The sequence below is a fragment of the Venturia canescens genome, chromosome 1, assembly GCF_019457755.1.
Source record: "Venturia canescens isolate UGA chromosome 1, ASM1945775v1, whole genome shotgun sequence".
In the NCBI taxonomy this organism is placed as follows: Eukaryota; Metazoa; Arthropoda; class Insecta; order Hymenoptera; family Ichneumonidae; genus Venturia; species Venturia canescens.
The window spans coordinates 6271812-6299677 of NC_057421.1; the positions used below are offsets into that span (position 1 = coordinate 6271812).

The 27866-nt window shown below is 39.1% G+C and overlaps 2 protein-coding genes across 4 annotated transcripts; both read right to left on the bottom strand.

The window, feature by feature from the left end:
• Positions 1-31: 31 nt before the first annotated feature.
• On the bottom strand, positions 32-11867 carry LOC122418911 (myotubularin-related protein 3). Of its 3 annotated transcripts, none has more exons than XM_043433035.1 (16): positions 11257-11867; positions 10225-10289; positions 9752-10065; positions 8686-8872; positions 8216-8394; positions 7919-8123; positions 7583-7773; positions 6708-6903; positions 6368-6553; positions 6081-6245; positions 5199-5449; positions 4858-5103; positions 4303-4600; positions 3165-3266; positions 2503-2687; positions 32-2106 (listed from the first exon to the last, which is right to left on the bottom strand). In XM_043433035.1, exons 3-16 carry the CDS (start codon positions 10057-10059, stop codon positions 1776-1778), a joined length of 3030 nt encoding a protein of 1009 aa, XP_043288970.1. In that variant the 5' UTR covers positions 10060-10065; positions 10225-10289; positions 11257-11867; the 3' UTR covers positions 32-1775. The 3 variants fall into 3 exon arrangements, with proteins under 3 accessions (XP_043288970.1, XP_043288971.1, XP_043288972.1); XM_043433037.1 differs by lacking the exon at positions 32-2106 and adding an exon at positions 3604-3703 and having other exon boundaries at positions 2549-2687; XM_043433036.1 differs by lacking the exon at positions 3165-3266.
• A 3693-nt stretch (positions 11868-15560) lies between these two features.
• Positions 15561-27508, bottom strand: Sbf (SET domain binding factor). Its single transcript, XM_043433031.1, has 18 exons — positions 26825-27508; positions 26641-26744; positions 25589-25876; positions 25089-25308; positions 24514-24755; positions 24119-24424; positions 23708-23885; positions 23342-23546; positions 21603-23204; positions 21330-21523; positions 20838-21239; positions 19315-20725; positions 19020-19167; positions 18783-18928; positions 18070-18296; positions 17053-17259; positions 16802-16884; positions 15561-16709 (listed from the first exon to the last, which is right to left on the bottom strand). The coding sequence occupies exons 1-18, from the start codon at positions 26922-26924 to the stop codon at positions 16617-16619; spliced, it is 6156 nt and encodes a 2051-aa protein (XP_043288966.1). The 5' UTR covers positions 26925-27508; the 3' UTR covers positions 15561-16616.
• Positions 27509-27866: the final 358 nt, after the last annotated feature.

Below are 27866 nucleotides of genomic sequence, written 5' to 3' on the forward strand. Positions count from 1 at the left end.
GCAAGGTAAAGTAGAAATAAGATGAATAATGTTAGGACAATAATAACGATTTCACTTTATTCATTCCATCGATGCGTGACGTGCGCTGTTTACACGTCCTGAATCGATAGCAAAAGAAAAGAAACAAAAATCTTTGAAAAAAAGATAATTTCTCTCTTTTTCGATGATTCGTGCCAGCGCAAAACACAAAAATATCCGCCATATCTCCCTTTTAACTACATATGGTTAGTCAGGGATTAACTGATTTTTCTTTTTTTGGTCTCGGCTCCGTGTGACAATTTCCATGTCGTTGATTACATTATATACAATTCGCGCTATCGAGCGGTTTTCCTCTCGTTTACAACCCTCTTTGAATTTAGCTAGAGTACCACACTCGTACGTTTCTCCTCAATCCGAAATTTTCTCTCCGATTCATGTTTCCCCCCAACCCCTCGTACAGATACACACGCTGTTCCCGCGATTTTCAGCAAAGTGACAAAGCATTGTCATATTATGTTATATACCTGTGGTTAAAGGAGCTGGCGTTTCTCGAATTTTTACTGTTTCGATCGAGACCACGATTTCATTCCTTAGTACCCTTGAGTACCGGAGATTCTCGACAAACACATAGAGAGAGAAAGATAGAGAGAACGAGAGAGAGAGAGAGAGAGACTCTGAAAAATTTTGGTGACTCAGTTACTCGATGAAGCAACGCAAAAACATTTTTCACATTACCCAGATTCCTTTACCAGCATAAATTTTCAGACCATGAACATATTTACGTTTTTTGTCTCGTTCTCTAATTTAATTTCCTTTCGATTCATTTATCAAATTCTAATCAAGCTCTGGGCCTGAGCGGAGGAGCAACAAATTTACAACGATCAATAATAATAATAATCATAATAATCGTAATCATAATAATAATAATAAATCCATGCCCTTCCAAATGATTTTCTTCTTTTTTACGTACTCGGAAAAGAGTAATCTGTCACAGCCTATCTAAAACAAAAACGTGCTCAACCGGTGTGCAACGTTAATTCCCTCTCAACGTTCATGCCCATTTACCATGGTTTTACGATCGTCGTACCCTTCAACGAGATAAAGTTCTTTAACTCTACGTGTGATCTTCATCTCCATATTCTTCTGCTTCTTCTTTCGTATTTAATTCATCGCCCCTATTGCATTATTTTTCAACCGCAACAGGGGGGCTTGAGGATGAACGCTCAAGGTGTGTTATGTACAACCTCGTATACTGATATATCTCGTTCCTCCTCGTAATCCACCGCGACCTCTCTATACACATCGTCGTACAAATCGTTAAACTATCAATAAATATTAGATCGCTTATTCCAGAATCTAACGCGATTTTCGCGAATACGATACATATACAATATATAAATAGATATATATATACATATATATATATACATATAAATATATATGTATATACATATATTTATACATACATATATATACATACGCTATGAGGATCTAGTGTACACATAATCGTGTGTTTCTTTCTCTGCGTGTGGTTGAATGTACGAGTTTTTATCGTGTATTTCCTTGTTTTTGTTTTTTCTTTTATCAATATGTATACTGTATATGTTCCTCGCTTATAAATTATGTATAAATCCGCAACCGACGTATACCTTCCCTCCCCGACGCTGGTGGTTTCGAAGGTGATGATTTAGCACGTCGTCAAACGATTAATATCTCGTGAATGTGATGTTTCGTGATTCCTTTGTTTTTTTTTTTTTTTATTCCTTCTGCTTTTAGTGGGTTTTTCAACGAGTTATTCAATTGACAACACTCGCTTCCGGCGAGGGTTGAGGTCTTTTCTGTTGTGTCGCCTGCATCGACGCCTCCCCGCATCCGCTCTCTTTACTGGCCAGTGCTATTTTTGGCCTCGAACAAATCAACGGAGCGTTGTCGAGAGCGCCGGTTATCTCCAAATCATTTTCGGTATATTTGGTTACGTGATGACGGATGCTGCATTGACACGGACTAGTGTGATGATGCAGACGAGAAAAACAATCGCTGCACACTCTCACGGGGTTGTAGAGCTGCTCACTTGGCAGAGGCGTCGAATGCTCGGAACAATCGGCGCAAAAGATTTTACCGCAACACCTGAAACACGTTTTATTCGATTTATTATCTTCGTCTTTCTTTCGTTCTGGATTTACCGGTCGGGTACGAATTCACAACTGCGGTGACAAAGCGTCATTACCAAGCTTTTTTATCTCTTCGCACATCGTTGAAACTCATGCGATCGTTGTTTTCTTACCGCTCAATAATAGTGCATTCACTTCTATCGCACATTAAAAACGACGAATCCATAACCAAGGCTTGTGAATCGTTCTATTCTCATTAACAATTCAATTTTATGACTTTAATCACGATCAACTCGTCTTTACAACCACAATGGGCACAGGCACGCGCGATATCTCGTGAAAAATGTGCTTCTCAGTTATTTTTCTCTCATTTCCAAATAAAAATTGAAACTGAGTCAGCTCCGTTCCCTACCTGCAGTGGTGCTTGCGCCTTCCCAGCCAGAATTCTGTGTTACAGCCCATACATCGATTGACGGCATGATCCGGCACCCACAGAGTCGGAGCTGGACCCAATTCCTCGACAGCCTCCCACGACATGTCCGAAGGTACGGACTCGCCGTGATCACCGGCGCTACCTACGGAATCCGGCAGAGAACCCTGGAAATGAAGTGCACAGTTTTTTAATGATTTCGTTACGTCAACCAGGAAGTGAGCCTCGCATTGTGCACATCTGCTCGAACATGCGTGTAAATAACGCAAATAAATTCTTCATATAAACACATTTATGAATGTGGAAAATGTGACTTTTAAAAAACACCAAAATTAGTAAAGGTCGAAACACATTTGAAGGAAAATTTAGTACGATTGGTAAACGTCGTGTCGTGAGCATGCAATCGTTTTGTTGTTTGTTTTACTGCTCCTGTTACCGCAAAAGAGAAGGAAACGAAGGGCTGGCTGAATGGAAATTCTATTGGAGATTCAATCGAGTCAATCGTGATCTCTCGAATTACATAATTCAAATCGTTTTAACGATAACTACGATTTTTAGCAACTTGCAATTTTTGTTTCCTCGCTCTCAGGATATCACGAAAAAGAGTGTGCAGCATGAATTGATTTTTTAAAATCGATACTCACGATATCGTCGATGCGATCATTGTCTGCGTTATGATTGCAAACTTGCTTTATCAGAGCCAGTCGTGTCGTATGCAGCTCCTTTTTCAGCGCCTCTTCTTTGAGCTGAATTCAAATAAAAACGAACGTTTCGAAAAGTTGAGTACGCCTCGTTGTCAACTCGAGAAATGCACAATAAACTTGATATACTTGAGTCTGGTCTGTTCTAATCTCACATCGTTTATCTAATTCGTATTATTTCTCTTATCTAGGGATGTACGAGGACTAGATTCGCGAGTCGCATCTCAGAACAGGCTACTCGACTTCAAAGGAGCTCGACGTTTATCTTTTCGTTTGTCTCTGTCTGTTAAAACTTTCGCTTAAAGCCTCAATCTTGGTATTTTCATTTGGTTTTCTGCGCCGTTAAGCTATTCCTTTTTGTTCAAACGCTCGTAATACGTACTTCCGACAAAAATGTGAGCCATCGCAGAAATGGCTTTTCGCCCGTGGATATTCGAAATTTGTTGTAGCTCTCTGTCCTGCTCAATCTCCATACATGCGATCTACCACAGATTTGAGGAAAGTCAAATGAGCCACGATAATTAAGGGGTTTATAAGACACGAGAGTTTCGATTGCACAGGGCTCATCGTTACCACACAAATCGTCATTAATATCTATTAATAACTACGAGAAAAAATCACAAACATTATCGTTAATGGAGTACTGTTTTTTGTTTGTTTTATTGTAAATGATTTTTTCGTTATCAAGCGAGTAGCCAGTAGAGTATCAAGGAGGATACGATCGGACAGCAGCCAACGGAGATGAGTAATCCCCATGGAAAATTTTTAGACGAAACAGTTAACTTTCAATACATCCGAAGCACCGTAGGATAATGAAAAATTGTTCTCGATTTCTCTGTGATTTCATCATTTTTTTGAATGAAAGATAAATTCTGTAAATATTTTCCATATTATTGTCTTCCATGGGGAACACACTCACGAATTCTTGCATACATGCCTAGTCTAAATGTCATTTGAACCACGACAAACGCCGGAAGACCTCGTAACAATTTGGTTTTCGTTTCGACGAAAGAACGACAGAACATCGAAAGAGTGGAGGTTACGGGGAAAGAAAATTCGGGAGAAAGGTAAAAAGAGGTACCTTGTGCTCGGAGATTATTTGTTGTACCCTCAATTGTACGTCGCAATGTATGACCGGCAAACCGTCAACGTCATCGAGTCTGTCGGGATTTTCCGCAAAGATTTCGTGGTGCATAGGCGATGCTGGACAGGCGCTGCTCGGTGTTTGTGACATCAACGGGATACTCGAGTCACTTATATCACTGCTGCCTTCCTGTTGCGAACTATTGCACGTGCACGGTGGACGACCCAATGCGAGCCCACCATCGATCCAGGTGGATCCAGAATCAACTGATTCTTCATGCGGAACATTTTGTAGTCTGTGAATCAACGAATAAGACCAATTAAATCCCACGAACATGTCGGAAAGTGAAAACAAAGTTGTTCCACAAATTTCAAACACTTTTTATTCTCTCTTTTGGAATTTTTTACTCCAGTCTTTTCAATGTGGTTTTCGAGATACTCTTCGATGCCCCACATCGTAACCTTACTAATCCACGATCCGCTCGAGAGAAAGGAACAATCCGCAAATACTTGGAAATTCCATAAAGAGATAACCAGAAGGAAAAATACTCACGATTCGGTTTCGCCATTTACGGTAACGTTGGCCGGCTCGCTAGTCGGTATAAGAGTATCCGTAGAACTGTCCACAGATGGATTTGCCGTTGATTCGCTCGACAACTGATTGGCGTTGTAACCGTTAACCCTCACCTCAGTCTCCGGCACACAAGTATCGGTTACAAGTTGGACCTTGTTCTCGTCGTCCGTGCCATTTGTTTCAGTCTTTTCGGATTCGTTCTCGAGAGTAATCGAGTCGAATTTTCTAAAAATAACCATAATAAATTCTCTCATTAATCGGATGCTTAAATTTTTTAAAATATTCATTAATACGGTATAAAATCGTCATTTTTTTCGTACTTTTCAATTGAAATACTGGGATCGCTGAGTCTACGATGCAGATGAGCCACGTGATCTTGGGCGTGGATGAGGTCGCCATAGGAACGCGTTTTTGTCATTTGTCCTTGTGGCTCCTCGTTATCACAACTATCCGTATCAATAATTGATACTCTCTGTTTTTCACTCGGATTCTTTTGCGATACTTCCAAAGATCCGAGATAAACCTCGGACCATAAAACGAGATCGCGTACGTTGCAACTCGGCCATAAAACCTAGCGAGACAATGAAGTTTATGCATTAATCGGTTATTTAAAAATATAGAGCTTATTGAAAAGAAGAAAAAATGAAAAATTCTTTGTTGAGAAACGTATAAACATTCAAAAAGATTACATTTCTCGACGTCAATTATGAGCGATAAAAAAATTCCACGCTTATCATGTTTTCGTTTCGAATCATTGACAAAGTCTCAACATTGCATTTTTAAATGATTCCTGGATAAATGCATGCGGAGGTTTTAATATACGATGAGATTGCAGTACTCAGACGCCTGTAATTAAAAAAATACTGCACCGAGAACTGCCATCGGTTTCACACGCTAAGATCTATTTCTATTTTTGTGCAATACAAAGTTGAACGAGGCTTGAAATTTCAGGAAATCTTCATGTATCTTGAAAATCGTTTTTCAATACTTTAAGGTTTTTGATACACTTCCTTATCCTCTTACAAAAACAGGCGCGTCATTTTCTACTGAGATTGAAATAGGTTCAATTCGAAGGTATTTGTCGTTGGAGAATAATCGATAATGGTAAGTTTCAGCAATTTATATATCCAAAGGTACGTTACAAAATAAACTCGATTCCCGTATCTCCAAGTATATGAATCTCGATAATAGTGAAATCTCACCTTATTTTTCGACGGTGAATAGAGATGATTTATGAACGTGTTTGAATTGAGAAAACGCCAAACGGAGAATGTACGATCGCGAATTTTTAATTGCAATCTTTCTTGTCGAGTGTTGCACAGAAAAGTGCCAAAGAGCTGGGAGTATGTATGTTGAGCGAGTTTGACCTGGAAGTGAACAGAAAATGAATGAATAAATGAAAAAACAAATGAGCGATTGCATCAAAGAAGCACGTGAGAATATTATAATCGTAAATCCTTAAATTATTTCGAAATAATGAACTACTAACAATGTATGCCGATGACATTTGAAAACTGCATTTGAATTGCAGGATAAGCTGATGGACGCAATCGAGCCATTGAAGAAATACGGGACATCGTTCGTTCGGATCTTCGTAACCGACGGTCTGACCGCAACGGTCGGCGAATTTGTGTCCAAAGTCTAACCACTCTCTCTCGCAAAGAATTTGAAAGCCCTAGAAGCCGTTGAAGCGTCGAATAAGTGGATAGATTTAAAATTGTCGCGAACGATAATAACACCATCGCAATATCGATTGATCCACCCCCTACCGATTAACCGATGCTATGTATTGCGGTTTTTTTACTATTTTTATTCTGCGGCCTTCTTACCTCCATCGTGCGATAATACGGATCAAGCAATATCTGAGCGAGAGCGACGATTTGCGGTGTTCTGTCCCAACCGTCACTGCAGTGGACGAGAACAGGTCTTCCGTCTCTCTCGATCGCCGACGCTACGGTCACGGCCGCTCTTAACAAGTCCGACATATGTTGCAGCCATCTTGTTCCTTCCAATAGACTTAACCAGCTGAAAGAGGGACTCAATTAAATAAACCAATGGCAAATCAACACTCGTCTGAATCGTAGCCAAATTTTAACATTTTTCTCCTCCACGTTGTTTGCTCTTGCGATTGATACTTCGCTTGGGATTGCATATTCTTGAATGTTGAGAACGAGATTAAATTTTCAGAGATTAAACGGATTTTGTGCTCCGAAATGTTAATTAATTGACAACGATTCATAATGTGCGTATACAAAAGCAACAGTTTCCATCGACAATTATAAACTTGTGACCATTGACCGTGTCACTCCATTGATATGCTTATAATTTTTTTAAAGCACATCTCAATCGAAAAAATTGTGGTCCCACTAACGTTTTGAACGATAATTAGCCAGTAGGATTTTTAGATTATTTTATAAATTTCGTCTAATAACCATTTTCGAAGACAATTCTGATCTTTTTATACTAAGCTTCTCCAAAAATAAAAGACCGCAACTGCATTGTTCTGTTCAGAGTAATGCTCGAATTGAAAGAAACCGCTGGTTCCTCAGTATTTATAATTCATTGTCGTATCGCAGAGAGACTCTGATATTTACGAGAATAAGTCTCGATAAAATCCCTTATCAAGGTAGTAAAAAAACCAGGGATCATTTAGACCGTGTAAAAGTAATGCCCAGAAAAAATGTAGTCGGTATCGCTTTCTTACTTGGGCTGTTCTACATCCGATGCGCAAAGTTGTCTAACAGCGTGAAAACTTTTTCGTATCGAATGAATGTTAGGAAGATTCATAAATTGTATTTCGGAGTTTGGATAATAATCGGGGCATTCGCAGCCACCTCCACGTGCTCTGTTCGCCACAGCAGTCGTATAGGATCTCGCGTCGATTATCAGTACTTTCTATAATGAAAAAAAACCATCAATTAGTGCACAAGTCGAAATGATTTGAATTCCGGAGATTTTGAAACTCCCCATTTTTTCATTGAATTATTGTGAGATTTCAAATTGATTGATAATTTGATAAAAATTACACGTGAATACGAACTTTGGTTTTGCTCGGCGCCACAATATCTTCGACGGTATCGGTGCTGCCGATCGTCGCATCGGTCATTATCGACTCGCCACCAGTGTCATAAGAACATGCGTCTGATAGAGCCTTAAGGAGGTCTTCATCTTCGGGACTTCGCCAGCCAAACCAGCCAACTTCGGGTTGACTGCTGCGGGCTATTACAGCACCGTTGTTCACGTGTCTGATTTGAAAATAATGATTTTAGACAATAAAATCACGGAAATTTTGATATTTTGAAGTGAATATACGAAAAAGTTGTTTTGTGCGCTTTACCTCCATACAACAGCAGGCATTCTTCGTGAAGTTCGAAATTTCGCGACTTCCCCGAGTTTCTTATCGTCAATGCAAGCCGGTACCAAAAGTTGGGGCGGATACGAAGGACAAATGCAATAATCTTTGTTTATTTGACTTATGCGCCAAGTACCATGAAGATTGAATCCCAATCGTTCAACCTGCAATGTCATGAGATCAACGTTTCCATCATTAATGACAGTGACAATAAATTTTTGCACGCAAACAAACTCAAAGTCTTTATCTTGGAGAACTAATTGTATTTTCTATTTTCTAGTTTTCGCTTTCAAAAATCGTCCATAAATTTTCAAATAAATCAATGAAACATTATCGACTATACTGAAGAACAAAAAAATATTTGATTCCATTCGAACAGTGCAGACTTCAAAACAATTCACACAAGTATAACAATCGTATGATTACGTAATGGTTCGTTAATTTTGACTAATTACCTCGGCATTAAAACTCGCGTGATACGAGCCATTATCTTTTCCCAGCCTAGGATAGTCCTTAACTTCTTCTATGGACCACGCGTAATACCCAAATGCGAATATATCCTCGATACTTTTGTGAGGATAAGGCACCTTGTGCAGTCTCGCGAACCATTCCGCACAGTGCTCATTGGTGGAGAATGCACAGCTGTGAATTTTAATAGCTTCGTTATGATGAATGTACGAAAACAATAATATTTATCCATTCACTTCGTTCTGTTTACTCTTTCCATTTTTCTCGACGTTCCAGACTTTTGTACCGTATTCTAAAACACTGTCACTGTATTTATCATTTTTTTCACTTTATTGACTGTCCCTCGTCATGCATTAGCGCTTTTTACTATTTATCATTGATGCACACGGACGACTTTATAAATTCCGATGAAGATGTGCGTTGTTACAAACATTTTACCTTTATCGTTAATTTTTGTCAATATAAGTCATCAATGAAAATGAATTTTGAATGCGTGTTGTGCATTTGAGGAAAAAAATAAAAATCAGAATCCAATAGCCCAAAATTTGTATCGTTCTGAGATTGGGATGTTGCATTTATCGAGCTAAACTTTATTTTCAATATTGCTATCCACTTTACAAATGCAAAGATTTTCTGTTGGTTACATTATCCTTTAATTAAAAAATATAGCACGTTATAAAAGTACGAATTTTTTATGAACTTCAAACACACGTCAAAAGAAAAACTCAAGGCCGACGATCAACAATTAATGAAGTAAAGAAAAAATGATAATACCCAATCACCCAAAGATTCATAAATTAGATACAAAAGTAAATGACTATTTCAGTTGTTCATTCGTAATAGAAAAATTTTATTCACTATGGAAAATCAAATTCGATCAAGTATATTTCGATATTCGCAAAAGGTGAGTCTTGTCTTTGCGTGTTGAATTTTGTCCAACAATTTGACATGCGACACTGTGAATCGTCGTATGAATCAAAACATCCCAATCTCTGCAGTCGGCTTAGGATTCATAATTTTTCAATAGTTTTTTGAATACTTTAAAAAAACTACCTCAGAGATCGAGCGTCTTTGCATCCTATGTGTAGATAAAATATTTCCTTGATTTCCAGCTGCTCGATAAGTCCAAGCGGAATATTGTAGCAGGCTTGACTCAGTTGTAAGTAGAGTCTGTAATTTGAAAGTGCCAGTATGCCATCGGAGGTTCTTCCGAGAGCAACAACGGATTCGCCACTGAGTGGAGTAAACGGGATGCTCAATGTTGCGTCGTCGCACTCAAAATGCGTTGGTTTTGGAAATAGTTCCGAGGCACGCAAATGACAAATAGATTGTAAACTAGTTGGCTCCTCCGAACTTTCCATTATGATCTGTTTGTATGAAACATAGGAAAAATATGAATTGACATTGACTGTTTACAAACAATATAAAATAAAAGATACTTCTGGATTCCAAAGTCATATATGATTTTATTGTGAAGCGATAATAAATTCATTCCAAAGGTCGTAGAGAAAGATTGACAAGCTTACCAGAGATTCAAGACTTGACTTATGCAAGCTGAAGAGCCAGGATCATGAAATATTCTGCTTTGACCCTAAAATTTGTATATTTTCACATATATACCATTAGTAAACATACATATCAATGCATTTAGTAACAATTATCATCCTGTCAGCATTGATAATTGCCGTTATTATCAAACAAATATTATCGGCACGTAAGTCAATTTTAATCGGTTTTTGAAGTCGCGGTTTCGGCAGGAAAACAAATGATGTCGCGTCCTCCCTTCTTGCGAATATTCGCAATAACAAAACGTTCGTATTTTGTTCCTCCCTCTCTATCTCACTCTTTCACTGTGTTGTCAAAAGGAGCTCAACTGCCTAATTAGGTCCGTGCTACATGAAACAGCACTGACATCTCTGCAGAAGATTTGCAAGTGGGAAATCCGAACGAGATGAGACAAACGGATTTCGTGACCTCGAAGCAATAAATCGTCCAGTAAAAATTTTCACTTTCAGACTTGAGTGATTTTAAAAAAGAGATGAAAAGAAAATAAAAACTTTCGTTTTCTCCTTGAAATCAATATTTCACGGGCTTAAATGAATTATTGAAAAAAGTTACGCAGGAGAAGCTTGAATAAGCTCCTCTACTGGCATCGGAAAAAAAACATGCACGCACACATGGGATCTCTATTTCTGTCCGTGTAATCTACAAGAATCATTTCGAGAGCGGGGACAAGGGCATAAGACAACGAAGAAAAAAAACGAAGTCTCATGGTCCCCCCGAGCGCGATCATGTTCCCTTCACGTATAAACATAGAAAACACGAACGCGTGTTCATCGCTCCCGTGCGAAAAATCCACGACTTTCGTCCTTAGTGTATCCTCGTATGCGTATATGTGCGTATGAATAAATAAGAATGACGGCGGAAGAAAGAGAGCGAGAGAGAGAGAGAAAGAGCGCAAATGTCAAAACATAGTAAAACGTACAGCGATAAGTACGAATGCATACAAGATCGTAGAACAAACAAGTAGTATCGAAAATAATACGACATGAACTTACTTGACTCGGGTAAAATTAACAAACAATCCAACACGCTGCAAAGTCCAATAGCTTTTTTTCGTTTGAGAAACGACGACCACAAACGCACGATTTTTTAGGAGTGGTAGTCACGAGACACGAAAACAAATTTTCAAAAAATTAAAAAAAACAAAACGAAACGTCCCTCACGACGCTCGTACCGATGACAACCTTATACGTACGCGACGCATTATTATATCTCGCGATTATTATCCCACTGGAACTGAAAGCTCAGGTGAAACACGTAGATGAAATTGAACGTACGGTATACAAACGACTGTTACAAGGAGATATATCACATTATCGGCGAGACCAGTTTTCATCGCGAACGCGCACATGAAAATGGCCCGCAGATTTATTATGAGACTTCAAGATTGTCTTTCTTTTTTGTTCTCCTTTTTTTCCTTATCACTGCTTTAAAGACGACGCAAACCAATTGTAAACAATGGGAGAGTACGAAGAAATTGAATTGATGAGACACTCTCGTATGTGTAAATTTGAGTGTGAACGAAACAAAAAAATGCGACGATAAAAAGCCTGACGTGAAAGCTGTTACGAGACGAACTCGGCGAGCATATACGAGTACACTGTGACAGAAGACGGGGCTCAAGGGGCCGGGGGCGAGGACAACGGTAGAGGGCAGAGCGAGACGGACATCGTATGTCCATACACGTAGTTATGTTTGTGTTTACATGATGAAATGGACACACAGATAATGCACATGGAAATGCAGCAAGGCGTGTTCGGCTTTCAATTCTACAAACATGAACCATACAATTTCAGCTAGACCGTACAATAATGACAACTACTTTTGTTTTTATTATACGCAAAATCATGTTTCGCAACTGTTTTTACCATGCAGCATGATCTCTTTAAAATTGCATCAAAGCTATATCGATCATGTTGGTTAAAACTCAAGCGGTAATGCAGCAATGAAACAATTCCTAATTCAAATATAAAAGTACATTCGGAAACGACTTTTTATTGAGACAACAATTTTGTATATATTTCCGTTTCTTTTCTATCAAAATGACTTTAGCATCACGATCAATCAATAGACTTTCCCGTATATCAACTTGACAGGACTAAATTCGATCCTTTGTGTCAAGTCGCATAAAAGACTGAGAAGTTGACTTCCAGGGAAGGATTAAAAAGGATTGAGGTAACGGGGGGTGGACAGCGAACACCACGTGAACTCACAAGACGTAAAACGAGAAATAAGAAGGAGAGAAAGAGAGAGGGAAAATCGACTAATCGAAGTCGTTATGCAAGAAAAATTAATATCCAATGTTGAAAAACTTTTATTTACCATTTTGTTAATAATATTTTCGTTTTTTTTTCTTTGATTGAAGTCATGAATTACGGACAAACAATTTTTTTTCTCTTTGGTTCGTTATTTCCAGCGTTAAGCAAAGTTTTCATGTAATTGAATCCAATTTCTATAATGGAGTGCGCGAAATTGAAGTGGTCTCACCACAGCCGCGTTCAAAAGTTAACTCTCCAATCAATTTTAAAAAGTTGCATGTATAACTTCTGTGATGTTGAACCACGTTTTTTTTCTCATGCACACATTTACTTCGTATTGATGTCTATGTCTCCGGAAGTAAAAGCTTGAAACGTTCATTATTTATTATCAAAAGAAAATTGTTATTATCAATAGAAGAACCTGTCGAAGAGTTCTAAAATTACTGCGGAATATGTAAAATATTTTGCTGCTCTCTGTCAATACACAAGTGAAGCAATACACGAAATGCAACTTTTGATATCCCAAATTTGGAATTACGCGTGAATCTTTTTGAAATGTTGTGCATCACATTACATATGGAGAGTTCGATCATAAAATGTTTGGGCGAGACAACCATCTTGAAGAATCATCAAAATTTTGAATTTTTTTTTTTTTAGTAGAACAACCGTCATGATCACCGTTTTTTGGATGTTTCAATTCTTTTTATCAGTTACTAAATCAGTTGGATTCCACAAAAATATGCTCAGCCACCCTAAATTGCATGCTGAGTGCGACCATCGATTATCGAACTATAGACAAAGCAAAAATGTGGATTTTTGTTTTTCTCTTAAACAATGCAGTTTATAATGTTCGAATTTAATTCCCGGCGACTTGCGATCGGAAATCCAATAAAATTTTTCCACAACATGAAATCACATTGAACTTTTAGTAAGTCACGAAATGTATTGGCGATAAACCTTAAACACGATTGTTACATGGTCTTTGCATTTTTCGCGATCATTTTTATTCCCAGTGCCATTTATTTAAAAAAATTTTATCAACAGCGGGTTTGTGGCAATCCATGTCAAGTTGAAACTTTCATCGTAGAGCTCAGCCAGTGTCTCAAAGACGACAAATTTAGTTTCATTTGAATTTTTTCAAATTGTTTAATTATGGTCGATACAGTTTTTTGAAATTAATTATTTACCCGCTTTCTTGCCTGGTAAAATTGGCTGCCAATCATTGAATAAATAGTAAAATAACTATTTGGAAATCGATTAAGCAATCTGAAGCTTCAATTCGGTGCTTAGAGTTCTGAAATTTTTTTTATAAAAATATTCAACGGCAAATTTCTTAATTAAAAAGCTTGATAACTCGAAAGTTTTGTAAGCTCGAAATTTGAAAGAGAAAAGCAGCTTAAGATTTCAATTGCCTTAATATGAAAAAATAATTATTTTCTGAGTTTATATATAAGAAATTAGATGAACAACGTAAAATAACTATAATAAAAACTAATCAATTATATAATAAAACTAATCAATTTTGCCACAACGCTGTTGCATTGCATTGTGCAATTTCATTAGACATTCTTCTACGCTATGAAAAATAAAATAATTAATTTTATGAAAATGATTAAAGTTTCAACTGAATTTGGCTTACTCCACTACTCGATTATCAAAAAATGATCCTTTTGGCAAGTCTGCTGCATTGTTTTTGAATCGAGCGAATTCATCTAGATCAGTATACGGAGGACGTAGGTACGGAATTATTTAAAAGACCATCGCTACTTTTTACATCTTAAAGGTGTTTATTTGCCGAATAAAAATGGAGATGTAGAATTTTAGGTTGTTTATTCGTCCTTAATTAGCATTGAACTTTCCTCCTAAACGAGCAACCTTCGGTGAGACGAGCTTTGCCACCCGTCGATGTACACAGAATCGTACGGCATCCGTCGCACTCAACACCTTGTTGAGCATGCGAAAAAATGGTCTTGATCGCGTAACATCCTGGACATTTGACATCCATGAAGTAACTGTTAGGCTTTTGAACCAATCGCTTCAGTTTGTGTTTACGTTTTTCCTCCGCTGGACTCGGATGAAGGAAGTCTTTTGCGAGCGGCATTCTGAAAAACATAAAAAATTTCAACTTTATTATTCTGGCCTCAAAAAGTGAAACATCATGTTTGGAGATCTAACGAAACTCGCGAAATGTCATGACATTCAAAGCACATGGAAAAACAGCATTTTCTTCGTTCTATAACGTTCAACTGTTGATTATGATGGCGGCGTCATTCGAAAGAGTAATAAAAAAAAAACATTGCACTGGAGTAACAAATAATTGAATATCTTTCAAATGTAAACGGTTTTCAGTTCTTTCGCACAAAAATACACAATCTCGGATGAAGCAACTGAACGAAGATGAATTAATGTTCCGGGGAACGAGTAACCGCCGCCAAGCTTGTGGGATTCCGGTGTACGTAATACTCGTGAAATTTCGGTGACACTTATGTTCCAACGATTTTATAAAATTCGCCCAATATTTTGACGTTATTACTTACATGTTTTGATTAGTAATTCACGTTTAATACGAAAATTAACTCTTCAGCCACGTGTTTGTCGCACGAGCGAAAGAACTGGAAAGGAATGAACATGAGCGATATATTTCTCAGGTTAAACGTAGAACGGCCTAAAAGTCCCTAGGATCGAAGCTTCGGGAGGCATCATTTTTTTCCACGCTAGGGTAAAACAGGGCGATTTTCCAACGATCGATTCGGATGATGACCGGGAAATTTGAAATTCACAGTTCCTTATGATTCAACACAACATTCTCCTTTTGTGTTTCTCTAACCACTTTGAGGTTAACACTTTAACAACAATACAAATGTGAAAAATAAGAGATAAGGCTCCCGAAAGGTAAATAAATAATAAGAAACCGATCACAACTTACCGTCAACGGGTGATTCAATTGAAAAAAGGCAGTGCCGAGAAAACAATAAATTTAATAACATTAATAATATGAAAATATTTTGACTTTTTTTTGGTCGAGGTACGAAAGCAAAATGTTATCGTCCAAATGATGTATATTTCATTCAAATTATAAAGAAACTTGTTTAATTTATTTATTTTTAAAGATTTTTTTTATTGTTTTTTGACGACTTTGTTTCCGACCTCTTACGTTCACGTGAATTACATTGCCTATATATTCGTGTAACTTTTAATATTCATTGTATGAGCAGCAAAGCCTTCGAACGTACAATACGGAAAGAGAAAAGATATGAGTGAAATAGTCTTTTTTTCGATGGAGCATCGGGTAATTTATAAATTCTCGGTTCCCCTTCGTTTATGGCCCGTCATTTATCTTTATGTAAGCGAGATCTCTTTCTTATAGAATATCAACAATTAATATGATTAATTATCTTCAATATACACGTACATATAGCATATATAGCAACATATAGACTATACATACATATATATATATATATATAAATATATTGATTTTAAAATATTGTTCACCAGAATGATGCTTGCGATTCAGACCTTCGGCCGCTTTGTCTCATATGGATAATGAAATAGAATATTAAAAAAAAAGGACAAACACGAGACGATGCAAAAAAGAAATAAAGGAAGACACTGAAAATCTGAACCATCAAAAACCTCTGACAAAGAGAGCGATAAATTGAGGATTTTTTTTCTTCTCGCTTGTCAGAAGGTGGAATATCGAAGCAATTTCCGGTCAACATAATTTAAATTAAAATGCTATTATATAGTACATGATACATAAGCGAGCATATTGAGAGATTAGACTGGGAAACTTTCCGCAGAGTCAATGTTTCAAACACTTCAAGTTATCGTAGTAATCTCAGTTTTAGAAAATTTTATACTCGGAAGATGTGGAAGAAGAGGAGGAACATCTCGAGGACGTGAAACGATTATCCGTGATCAGATACGCACGTTTGGACTATACAAAAAATATGTAACAAAATTAAGGGTTTCTTTCTTTATCTTATTTTTCTTTCTTCTCTAATTACGCTATCAGTCACTTGCACGATTTATCGAGAGTTCCGAGTGGCATTAGTGCTAACAGATCGCGGTTTTAATTATTTATCTCGTAATCTCTACTGCAGGCACGCTTGAACCTTCTCGATCCATTCCTGCGCCATTGCCGCGTCACCCGCGCAAAAATTGTACGTCCGTCGATTTGTGCGAAGCTGTAATGAAAATAGCAAGAATACATTATCATTCGATAAAAGAAGCCAAAACCAAAATTCAATTTTAAGATTGTCGACTCTTTATTACTCACGTCGAAGAACGACTTGTCGTCAGTTTTCTTTGGTGGTCCTGGTGTCGGCGTTGCTGGTGTCACCGAAACTACTTCCGCCAGATCTACGTTTAAAAATCTCAAATTAATCGAAAATCGAATCTTTTTTGATCGAATCTCTGCCTATAAAATCCTCCTTTCCACGTGAGTTGACCAATTTAATAAGAATCCTTGGTCGAACTTGGTACTCCTGCAACTAACGACTTACTAGAAATCCTTTTTTTTTTACGTACCTATATACCCTTTACAATGAGAATCCTCCATCGCGTCGTAATATCGCAATTGGTGCTTTATCGAATCGAGCACGAACCATCTTTGCTTCCAACCCTTTAGCAAGGCACCCCGCTTGTAGAGGTAACCCTCGTGCGTTCTATTCTCTGCTACGTTGCTCGAAAATTGTTCATAATATTGTTGAGATGAAGTTTGTATGGTGGTAACGCCTATGAATAACGAAATATCGATGAAATATGTGTAACAAAGCATTGAGAAATGTGATACTGAGAAAGGAGCTCAAGGTAACTCTTGTACTGCATGCTAGTCAAATGAGTGCTAAATTTTCAAAACGCTTTTAGACCAAGTTCAACGTACCGATTAAACTTATTGTTAGTAGATACGTATTCAAGCATATCTTATTAACGTGAAAAAATATATAAAATGATAGTTTTGCAAAGCTATGAACTGATAGATGCAAATTTCCATGATGACACTTTTCACAAGTATTTTTCAAAGAATCATCTGTATTTTTTAACCGATTTTATTACACCAAGTCTCATTTTGTTCCTCAACCGATCCTCTACGAATTCACCACGTAGATTTTCCTTTAAACTCATTCCTTCAGAAATTATGAATGAACAAGTTTTTTCACTTAATGAACAATTAGCTGCAACAGTGAAACGATCAAGTTAAAAAAACAACTACACGGTGGATTCATAGAGGACCAGTTGACGAACAAAATGAGACTTGTTGCAATAAAATCGATGAAAAAAGGCAGATAATTATTTGAAAAATACCAGTGAAAATGTATCAGCGTGGAAATTTGTATTTATCAGTTGATGGTTTTGCAAAACTAGCGTTTTTAATATTTTTACATCTTAATGAGATATGCTGTAATACAAATCCACTAAGAATAGATTTAATCGGTACGTTAAACTTGGTCTAAAAGCGTTTTGAAAATTTAGCACTCATTTGGCTAGCATGCAGTACAGGAGTTACTTTAAACGGTTGGGGGAAGATGAAAAAGTAGTACTCACTGGAATTGACACTTCCGTTGTCGCCACCGCTTCGCGTCAATGTGTGAGATTGCAAATTATCAGCTACGGCTTTGTACTTGGTGCAATTTTTCGGCACGGCATCGGCACATTTGTCGTGACACACGTGTCCGCAATCGACGCATCGCAGCCCAGCTTTTACCGGTCCCCACAAAACGCCGGAACAAGCGTCGCAGTGAGTCGGTGTGGCCGAATCCAATCTCTCGAATCTTTAACCGAAAATAACGAAAATTTACAATAAATCATTAACGGCTCAACATCGCTGACGATCCAGCCGAAATATATTTTTCTCATTAATTTTTGCAGAAGGCTGCCAACATGAAAAAAGGATCTAATTCATCCCTCTATTTTAAGAGCTCAGTAACACTGACGAATTTGATACTTATTGCTGAAAAATTGTGTGGAAAAATCAGTGAAAAAATGTGCCGACGAAAATTTTTATGAGCCCTTATTGAATCTAATGAATATCGATATTCCCGACTGTAAATAGTGATTTTATTAATTAATATTTTATGTACTTGTAAATTTATTCAATTAGATTGTTTTGGTACCAAACAGGATTCAATATTTAACGAGATAGTGGGCGTCATGTCCATTCGAGTAATCAGAAATTAATATTCCTCCGAGGCCTGTACGTACTATCGACAACGAGACATTTTGGGCGAGTTTTTTTAGTCAGGTATCCTGTGACGTACCTATGTGGATGAGCGTAAACGGAACCCTCATTTCCGGAAGCGTTACCGCCTGCAAGTTTTCCACGTAAGAGCAGTTCGAGGGTTGAACGTTTGTGGATCAAACGGCCGTGATATCTGACTAGAGCGGTGCTGAAAGATGCGTGCCGCTGCAAAGTCAAGAGAGTTCATTAATTTCAATTTGTGTTCTAAATATTCGGAGAATCGAATGATGTGATAGCAAAAATCGGTTCGACTTACAGCCAACGAATCGGTATTTGGTAATTCTAGTTTGTCCCAGAGAATTTTCCACTTCTGTGGTAGGTGACCCAATTCAGTCTCGAGCTTGTGAATTTCTTCCAACAAATAAGAGAATTGATCCGGTACCATTGTACCAAGGTTGTCGTATCTGTGAAGAACAAAACGTAGCACAAAATTCAAGCAAAAGTCTTTTGTGGGGATAAAAAATAAGGAAATCGTTGAAAATTGATTTTTGAAATGACGAAAACTGGGAAGAGGTGTTGGAGAAAAGCAGGAGAGTCGAAAAATGAATTACCCTTGCGTAACGACTTTCCGATTGCTCTTAACGATACCATCGGCAGCCTCGGACTCCTCCTCTTGCTGCGTATCCTGCTGTAAAACTTCGAGATCGTAAGCCGGACCGTGAGCGAGTTCTTCCTCAAGATAATATTGCCATATGTCAAGACTAGGCAGGTGGGAGACTGGCCTTAATACCGGATGTTCGGTATTGGGTGTGTACATGAAATTAAAGAATATCGGACAGCGAGCATGCTGTCTTTCGATGTAATCGAAAACGCTTTGTCCGAGATTGGAGCCGGTGTGTGTGCCGGCGAATCTGCCACCGGGATAAACAATTTCGTCGTCGCTACCGGTGTCCACGCCCTTGTGATGACTGGTGAGAGAGCCGCGTTTGTCCTCGACCGCGGTGATGCCACACTCGACCCTGTCGAATTCGCAATCGAGCAAGAAAGTACGAAAACGACAGGATACCGAGTGATACGCTAGGAACTTGAGATAATAATCGTTGAACTCGAAAGCAAGAGGAAATTGTCTCTGTATCTGATGAACGATGTCGAGAAATTGAAGAAAGGTCGGGGTGAAATTCGTTGTTTGCGAGTTCGCGGCGAGGTTGCTGCGGTGTCCAAACCTATGGCCAAATCCGAGCCACTCTTTTTCTATCAAAACGCGAAAGCCTTCGATTGTACGGTAGTGCGGATCGAGACAAACTTGGGCGACCGAGCAGACCGTAGTCGTCGTGTCCCAACCATCTTCGAGACAAACCGCGACTGAGGAGCCCTGCACATCCATGAGATCTATCACCGCGCCGGACAACTGCATCAGACTTTGAAGCTGTTGCAGCCACTCGGAGCTCTCGATGAGTTTGTAGAAACTTTGATCAGGCTCTAGGTTCAGCGAGCTCGGAACGCAAGCTCGCATGAGTTTTTTAAAGGCCGTCTTCGTGTGTCGCACGTCGTAATACTCGACCGGTATGAAATCCGTTTTCGGCGCAGTTTCCGTTTTGACTCCGCGCATGTGAGATTTTTCTCCGAGGATGTAGAGTGCGGCCCGTTGAAAAGTATGCACGCACTCGGTACCGCTGTCCGAATCCGCCGAGTGTCGCACCGTGCCACGTTGATTCACCGAGGTCAATGACGCTTGAGAATTGTGCCTCTTGTCCTTCAAAGAACCCCAACGACCAAAATTTTTCGGCCCTTTTCCCGCCGAGGATCCAAGCGTGCCGATCGCCTTGTTAAATGGGTTTCGTCGCGATTGCTCTGGCGTCGCGTTACGATCTTCCGCCGCAAGAAGAAGCGAGTCTATACTCAACGAACTGTCCGACATTCCCCATGCCGAACCTTGGCGCAACACCGACAACGGGGTCGCAGCGACGAGGGTCATTATGTATTTTTCTTGTTCGAGAGTCGATGTCGTTTCCGAAGACGTTGCTGTAATTTTTAAAATAACATCATCTCGAACCCTCTTTTCCATCAACATTTCTTCGAATTATGAAAATATTGAACGGGACCATTTCCTCAATAGTTTGGTGAGAATAAATACCTTTCAGATTACCACCGGAAGTTGGATGCGCTTTGAGCATTCCCATGACGCCTTTTCCGTGATAGCCAGCACCTCTGATGAGCAAAGCTTTTGTTCTTGGATGTCTCCATGTTACAGCTGGAAGACGATTGTGTCTGTACAATCTGCAGAATCTACGAATACTCTCGTCAGAAACGGAGCTTGGTACAACGAGAAGAGCCGGATAACTCCGGCAAATCATATAAGCGCAATTGACCGAAGTCAAACGAAATGGTTCGTTCCTTCGATTATTTTGGAGGCCATTGGGACAGAGTCCAAGTCGGTACCAATCTCTGACGTAACTGCGCTCGGAAAGACGTTCAAGAGTTTTTGCATCCGTTGGGGGTTGTTGCGGAACAAAACCGGACACTTCGAACTCGTCGACTTGAAAATTAACAAAATGAGAAAACGAAGGTTGATTAAAGATGTAATTGAGTCCCGGGTGACGCAGGAAAAAAATCGAAGCTTGCTTACTGCTCAAATCATCGTCGTGACTGAGGTCGTTATTATCTGTTACAGGGAGGCTCATCCTTCCGGGTGATGTCATATATTTGTTACTGCTCGTAAGGTTCATGTTCGGTAAAACGTACTTTTGTCTTTTGGAAGACTGTTTAGGTTTGAATCCCGCTCTCCGAGCTGTTTTTAGCAACGTTTTCTTCGCGAATCCCCTGAAAAAATGATTTTTATTAATAATCGTTCGCTGAAATACGAATATGAAAAATACATCAACGTTTAAAGTCCACTCACTTCAACGTTGCATTTTTTTCTTTTCCTTTATGATGAGCAGTCGGAGCAACGATAACTTGTCCGTTGAAAGCAAAGTGATGAAAGATGTGAGGAGGATATCGAGCCTTGTGGACGAGTTTGCGGAGAGTTTCGATGTTCTCCGGCGTGACTTCCTCGTCGAAGGCCAACTTGATGAGTTGAAAAGTGCACGATCGTAGCTGCAAGCCTTCCTGGATGCATTGATCGAGATGAGCAAGGTGTTGAACGGCAACGCGTTTTTCTTTCGTGAGTGACGTGACGGGGAAGGCTCGAACGACCAATTGTTCGCAAGCGAAAGGATCGCAGGGTATGCCCTTGAATACGATACGATAATTGGTGAGAAATATGGCTCCCTCGGCTGGCAAGAGGGGCGGAGTTTTAGGCAATCCAGCGGTACTCTCCTCTCTTCCGTCAGGCAATAAATAAACTCTGAGACCGTCCATGATAACTTCTTCACCGGGTAACATGTTGGGTGTCAAGATTTTGGGTTTTTGTATGGGCGGCAAGGTCTTGCTTTCACGATGAACCGCTTCGAGAGTTTCTATGTGCATGTGCACGACACCGGGTACCATTTGATGGAGACAACGCACGTGCTCGGCGCTGACACCACCCTCGGTACAAACCCGGTCGACGAAGCGCGAGACCATTCTTATAACCGCACCTCCCGTCTCTCCCGGATCAGTCTCTTCGAATCCCGATTCAGCATCGCCGCTGTCACTGGCAACGCTATTGGTGATACTATTACTGGCCCTCTCGTCTTCGTAAACATTATCCTGGCGATGAGTTTTCGCACCGATGTCAAGAGGCACGAGCAAATATACCATTCTATTGGCATAATGAATCGCTTGACTGTACATCGTGCTTTCCTCGCTCGTTATCAGCTCCTTCTGCTTATCCGGATCGATCGATGACCAAACTCTCATTTGTTCAGCAGCAATTTCGAGTGCAGACGGTTCTTGATTCCGATAAACCGAGCCACGTTCTCTGAACGGGAATTCCTTGTTGTCACGGGGACTCACCGGACTAACGAGCGTATCACAACCCAAACGCGGCGTCAAATTTTCTCCAGGAAGATAAAGACGCTTTATGTCTTTTTGCACGTCTTGATAAAATGCGTCTTCCCAAAATTGTTGGTTTTGCCAGACCGCGTGCTCTTGTATGCACGTGTAAGCAAATTGTATGACACCCGTGCATAGCTTTCGACAAAAAGCTGTTGCCAGAGGCAAAAGCGCAGCGGCAACGCCGTGCTCGTCCATCGATGAATCGTCCTGTAGCGCACAATTCATCAATCGCACAACAAGATCGAATTGCTGATGCTCCAACATCGCTTTGTTACCAACTACGTGCTGCGAAAGCTCATTACAAAGCGCCAATCGCGCCGCTTTACTCTTCAGAGCCCGAAGGACCGCTGGGAATGTTTTCCGAGCATCCGATATTTTGTTCTCGAAAATACAATTCACACAGTTTCGCAACACTTCGAGTCTCCGCGCTGAATTGCTCACGAGGTGCCTCGTGTCGTGAACTATCGATATGTGTGGACCCGTCGGTACGATGCGCGGCTGAATCGGCCTCAATGATGATAATCTGAAAATTTCGATCCATCTCTCAGTTAAACTAGCTCGGCATGAATTACTGTTTATAGGAAAATGTTTCTTCTGCGAAAATCCATCTTTCATGACGAATTTAAACGTCCCAGGACCATTTCAAACTTCATTACGTACCTGACTTTCAAATTATTTTTAGCAAGACCTTCGTCGATAATCGCTTGTACTTGTTCAGAATTAATTCGAGGAAGAAGCGGTTGGTGTATCCTGGCAAAAGCTCCTTCCGGCGGCTTAAGAATCTTCTGCACATAAGGCTGTGGATTTGGATTTTCGTTCGTGTAAAGCTGTTCTGCGAGATCTTGTATGTGTTTCAATAACAAACCTGAAGAAACGATATGAGAAGAGAATAATTATACACCTCGAAAATCTCTACTACCAGAATATTGATGATCGAAAATTTCTCGTGTTAAAAAAGGATGCAAATATGAAGCGTTTTTACAACTTGGAACTAACGACTTCGGCGAATTCATTAGAAATTCTTACGGTGATCTTGACTCTCTTGTTTTAGTTGGTCGCTAAGATTACTGTACAATTCGTCCCAAACGTCGCAAGGTCTCCAGGGGGGTCCGCGTTCAGCGATGAATGAAGTAAAGAACATGCAATCGAGGACTCGCGTTGTAAAGTCGCAGTCGACGAAGCCTCGTTCGCCGAGAAAGGCTGCCTAAAATTTCAGTTTCAAGATCAATTAAAGATTAAAAAACGCAAGTCAAATTATCTCTTGACACACTGTTATCCGATATTGCCTCCACTTCATCAACTATTGTCAGTGAAGATTGAGATATTCGTGTAGCATGAGAATTATTTGACACTTGATACGATTGGAAGCTTTTTTCCTTAGCAGATTCTGAATCAGTGGCTCAATGATTGCTTCGATCGTTGCCACAATTATTTTACCTTATGAAAAGTTATGACTGGTTTGGGGTGAATTCGGATAAGAGTAAGACAGCTTCTGTATCCCTGCAGCAATTGAGCGAACGCTCTCATGAATACAGCACGAAGTTCTTTGTCCAATTTCGGTGGATTGGGTGCTCCTGTTGTCACAGGCGGAAATGCATTATCGGCTGAGAGAAGTTCAGGCTGGAGAACCAACGAGAGCGCATCCTGCGTTTGTGAAAGCAAAGGTTCCGGGAGCAATGACAATGAAACACCGTCAGGTACCATTATTGATCCTCCGTCGAGATCCGCTACGATAACATCCATCTGTGAATAAAAATAATATTTGTGAATTCATGTCAGCTTATTAATTCGTAATAATATTCGTAATTGCAACTATGTAGGAGATATCTTACAAGTTCGGCGACTTCGTACTTCAACGAACTATGAACTCCCATTATGAAGGGCGTTGGGGTACTGAGTACTTCGACGAGTGCTGCTGGCAATAACGGAATGTAAACGTGGGTATAACGAAACGGATACATTAGAGCAGTTAACGCGCGACAGCCTTCCGTCAGTCTTGAATAACTCGCCGAATGAAAAAGGATCTTGTGCTCGGTCATCACCGCGCAAAATAATACTAGAACGTTCCGGATGCCTGTTGAAAAAAAATATATTGTTTATTACAAAGAAAAAGAATCCACATAATGAAATGCATTTACAATAAGAATTTACACAATCTTGGGATAAATGTGTTGCGTGTCTTGTTTAAGACAATTCAAAATTTTGTTTTTGAAGTTGTGAATGTAAATTGCGATATAGTTTTGGCTTTGTAATTTTTTGCTGATTTAAATTCATACAAAAACAGTAAAAAATGAGAAATTTCATTTTTCATTGATAAATAATTTACTGACTCGAATTATTATTATACGAAGAGTCAAATTTGTTCTAATTTTTCGAGTAACGGTGTTATGTGTTGTTTTCAACGTACCGAGTTGTTGAAATAATAAATTTACACTGGTATGTGTAATGGGAAGAGACGGACTTATTGGTGGTTGTAGAGCCTGCCTATCTCCAGCTCCGATACTGAAACGGACCTGTGGTCCTCCTGGTGGTGGTACTTGAATACAGCCTAAGATATTTCCCACGAGTGTCTCTAATGGCGTTCCCGAATTTTCGAGATACACCGTGTAAATTATACCGAGACAATTCTGCAACAAGCGAGAAACAGAATTGAGTTTGGAGTCTGGGGAAAATTCGTCAAGAACCCAATTCGTCGAAATACCTCGGACATAAATGTTCTTTTCAATGTCCGCTATTCTTTGCTGTAGTTTAATATTCCCCGTTATAGCTGATAAAACAGTATTATTAACGAGTTTTGGGAAAATTTTTGACGAATTGGGGTTTTCGACGAATTGTCCTTTCGCAGATTGAATTTGTATTGAAAAATAATGCTTCGAATGAAAAATATAAAACTGTAATAATCTCTACCCGAAAAGTTTCGATGTAATCGAGCCTGGAGACAAGCACAAGGCATTTTGGAGCATACATAATGCTGTGATGAGCTATCGCAGGAATACTTCGGACCAGTGTCCGGCTGTCTCCATCGACAGGATCCTCTTCTTCGTCCACAGGTTTGCTTGGTACTATCGAAACCGTTTCGTTGAAACACATGCAAGCGCAATAATGACGATTTGCGTCGATGTCCGTTAGTATGGATACAAAGAACCGAGGCTCTTGACGTTCCGTTGATAAAGCCCATCCTTGTGGCTGACAGAACTGAAGATAAACAAAATTTATTAACTGAACTAAATATGAAAAATATTCGTCAAAGAAATTTTCAATAATAATTCAATTTATTGGCCCTCTGCAGTGATACTTAGGTCATACCTTTTGACAAATTGAGTCAAAAGTATAAGAATCGTACAATGTATACTTTAAAATATGGCACAACATTTAAAATATAGCACAACTACTGTGCTAAAAATAATGATGGAATGGTTGATCATCTGCCATCGATATGTAAACACAATGAACTAGTTAACAAGAAAAGTCTTGTGATTGTTTAGACTCTATGTGAAAATCAAACATTCAATAGATTTATAAAATTCTATCCTACCATCATTTCATCTTTTCATTCTCCACTCTGCCAATTTGAACACCATTTTTAACAAGTTGAAAATCTTTAATAAAAAAATAGCTCAGCATAATCAAAGATATTGTATTCTTTATTGGTATATCAATATATAGAATTCTGATTTTCATTTAGCATTTATTATCATTTACTTAGCATTGAATTCTATTGATTTCAATGATTTCTAATAACAAGTAAACTTTTCAAGTCTTTTCCATAAACAGTTAGAAGGAAATCTGAATTACATATAAATTGCTGATATAAGTTTAGTGTTTGCTCAAATCTGCAGATGAGTTGTCAAAACTGAAAAGACTGTATGTGACATTGCATAATTTTATTTAGTTTCATGGTTCCAACAATTCTGAACATTTACATAGAATAAAAATTCAGAGAATTTCAATGAACTTACCCATTCGATACCCTCAATGAAAGGTGTATCTGGCCAATCTTTTTCAGGGAATCTTTGAACGATTATCCCGCTACTGATACCACCTCCTGAGACAGCGCAATGACCTATAAATGCAAAAGTATAAAATAATGTTGGGATGAAATGAAAAGTATTCGACGGAGAGTCAATGAAACAACCGACTCACTTTCTTTGTCATGGTCATAGCCTACAACAACAAAATAGTCCGCCAGCCGAGACATCTCTGTGAACTCGTGGGGCTGAGTGGGGCTGGTTGCGCTCAACATCCCACAACAAATGATAAATTTTCGATTTCATGGACCAAACTCCGTGCAGTGAGGCAACGACGGATTATGATAATGATTTCCGTTCAATCTGCAACGTGATCCAGGAAACAGCGATAGGTTCTCAATTGAAACTGCCAATTGATGTATTGTGGTATCCGCAAACACGAAAATTAGCAAGAAATTTAGACGGAACAAGTGTCATGAAAAAATGATATCGTTGTACGTTCCAAGTGTCACTGAAATATTGTCGAACACTAGAAACTCTTCACAATGTTGACGTCTTGATGAAAAAAATTGAGACGAAGTATAAAAAAAAAAAAAACGTTCACGACCACTGGTGGACTTCGTATTCCCACTGTTAGTCCCCAGTGGGTCTTAGTCACGGAATGAACTTCAACGCACTTGTCACATTTAGCCGGTAATGACAACGTTTTTTGGCCGACATAATAATACACGAAGCGTCACTGTCATTTTATATAAATTCGCGCAAGATGCCACACCCCGAAGCCCGAATCCATAACCTTCCAAACTAAAAGCGCCACATTGAATATATACGAAAAGCCAAGTGGTAGGGCTGTCAGACGACGACAAAAAAAACGAAACGGCGTGCATTTCACGATGAGTAACTAGAAATCAGAATTCCACTAAGTTCTAGTGAATTTTGAAAAGTTTCGGTAACCCTGCTTCAGGGTTATAGCGAAAGATCAAGCGGTCGGTAACGTCAGTAACGTTCCGCGCGTGTATGTGATAACAATTATAATATAGGTATCTGTATTTTTGGGAAATGCTTGATGATGTGAGAAAAAAGTTATTCTTTTTCATTATAGATGAACTTGTACCTTTTCTTTTTTTTGAAATATCAAATGTGTACTTTAGTACAAATCGCAAGATGAAAGGAATTACTTCAATAGCATGAACGTAAAAATTATTCAGTCTTCTTCA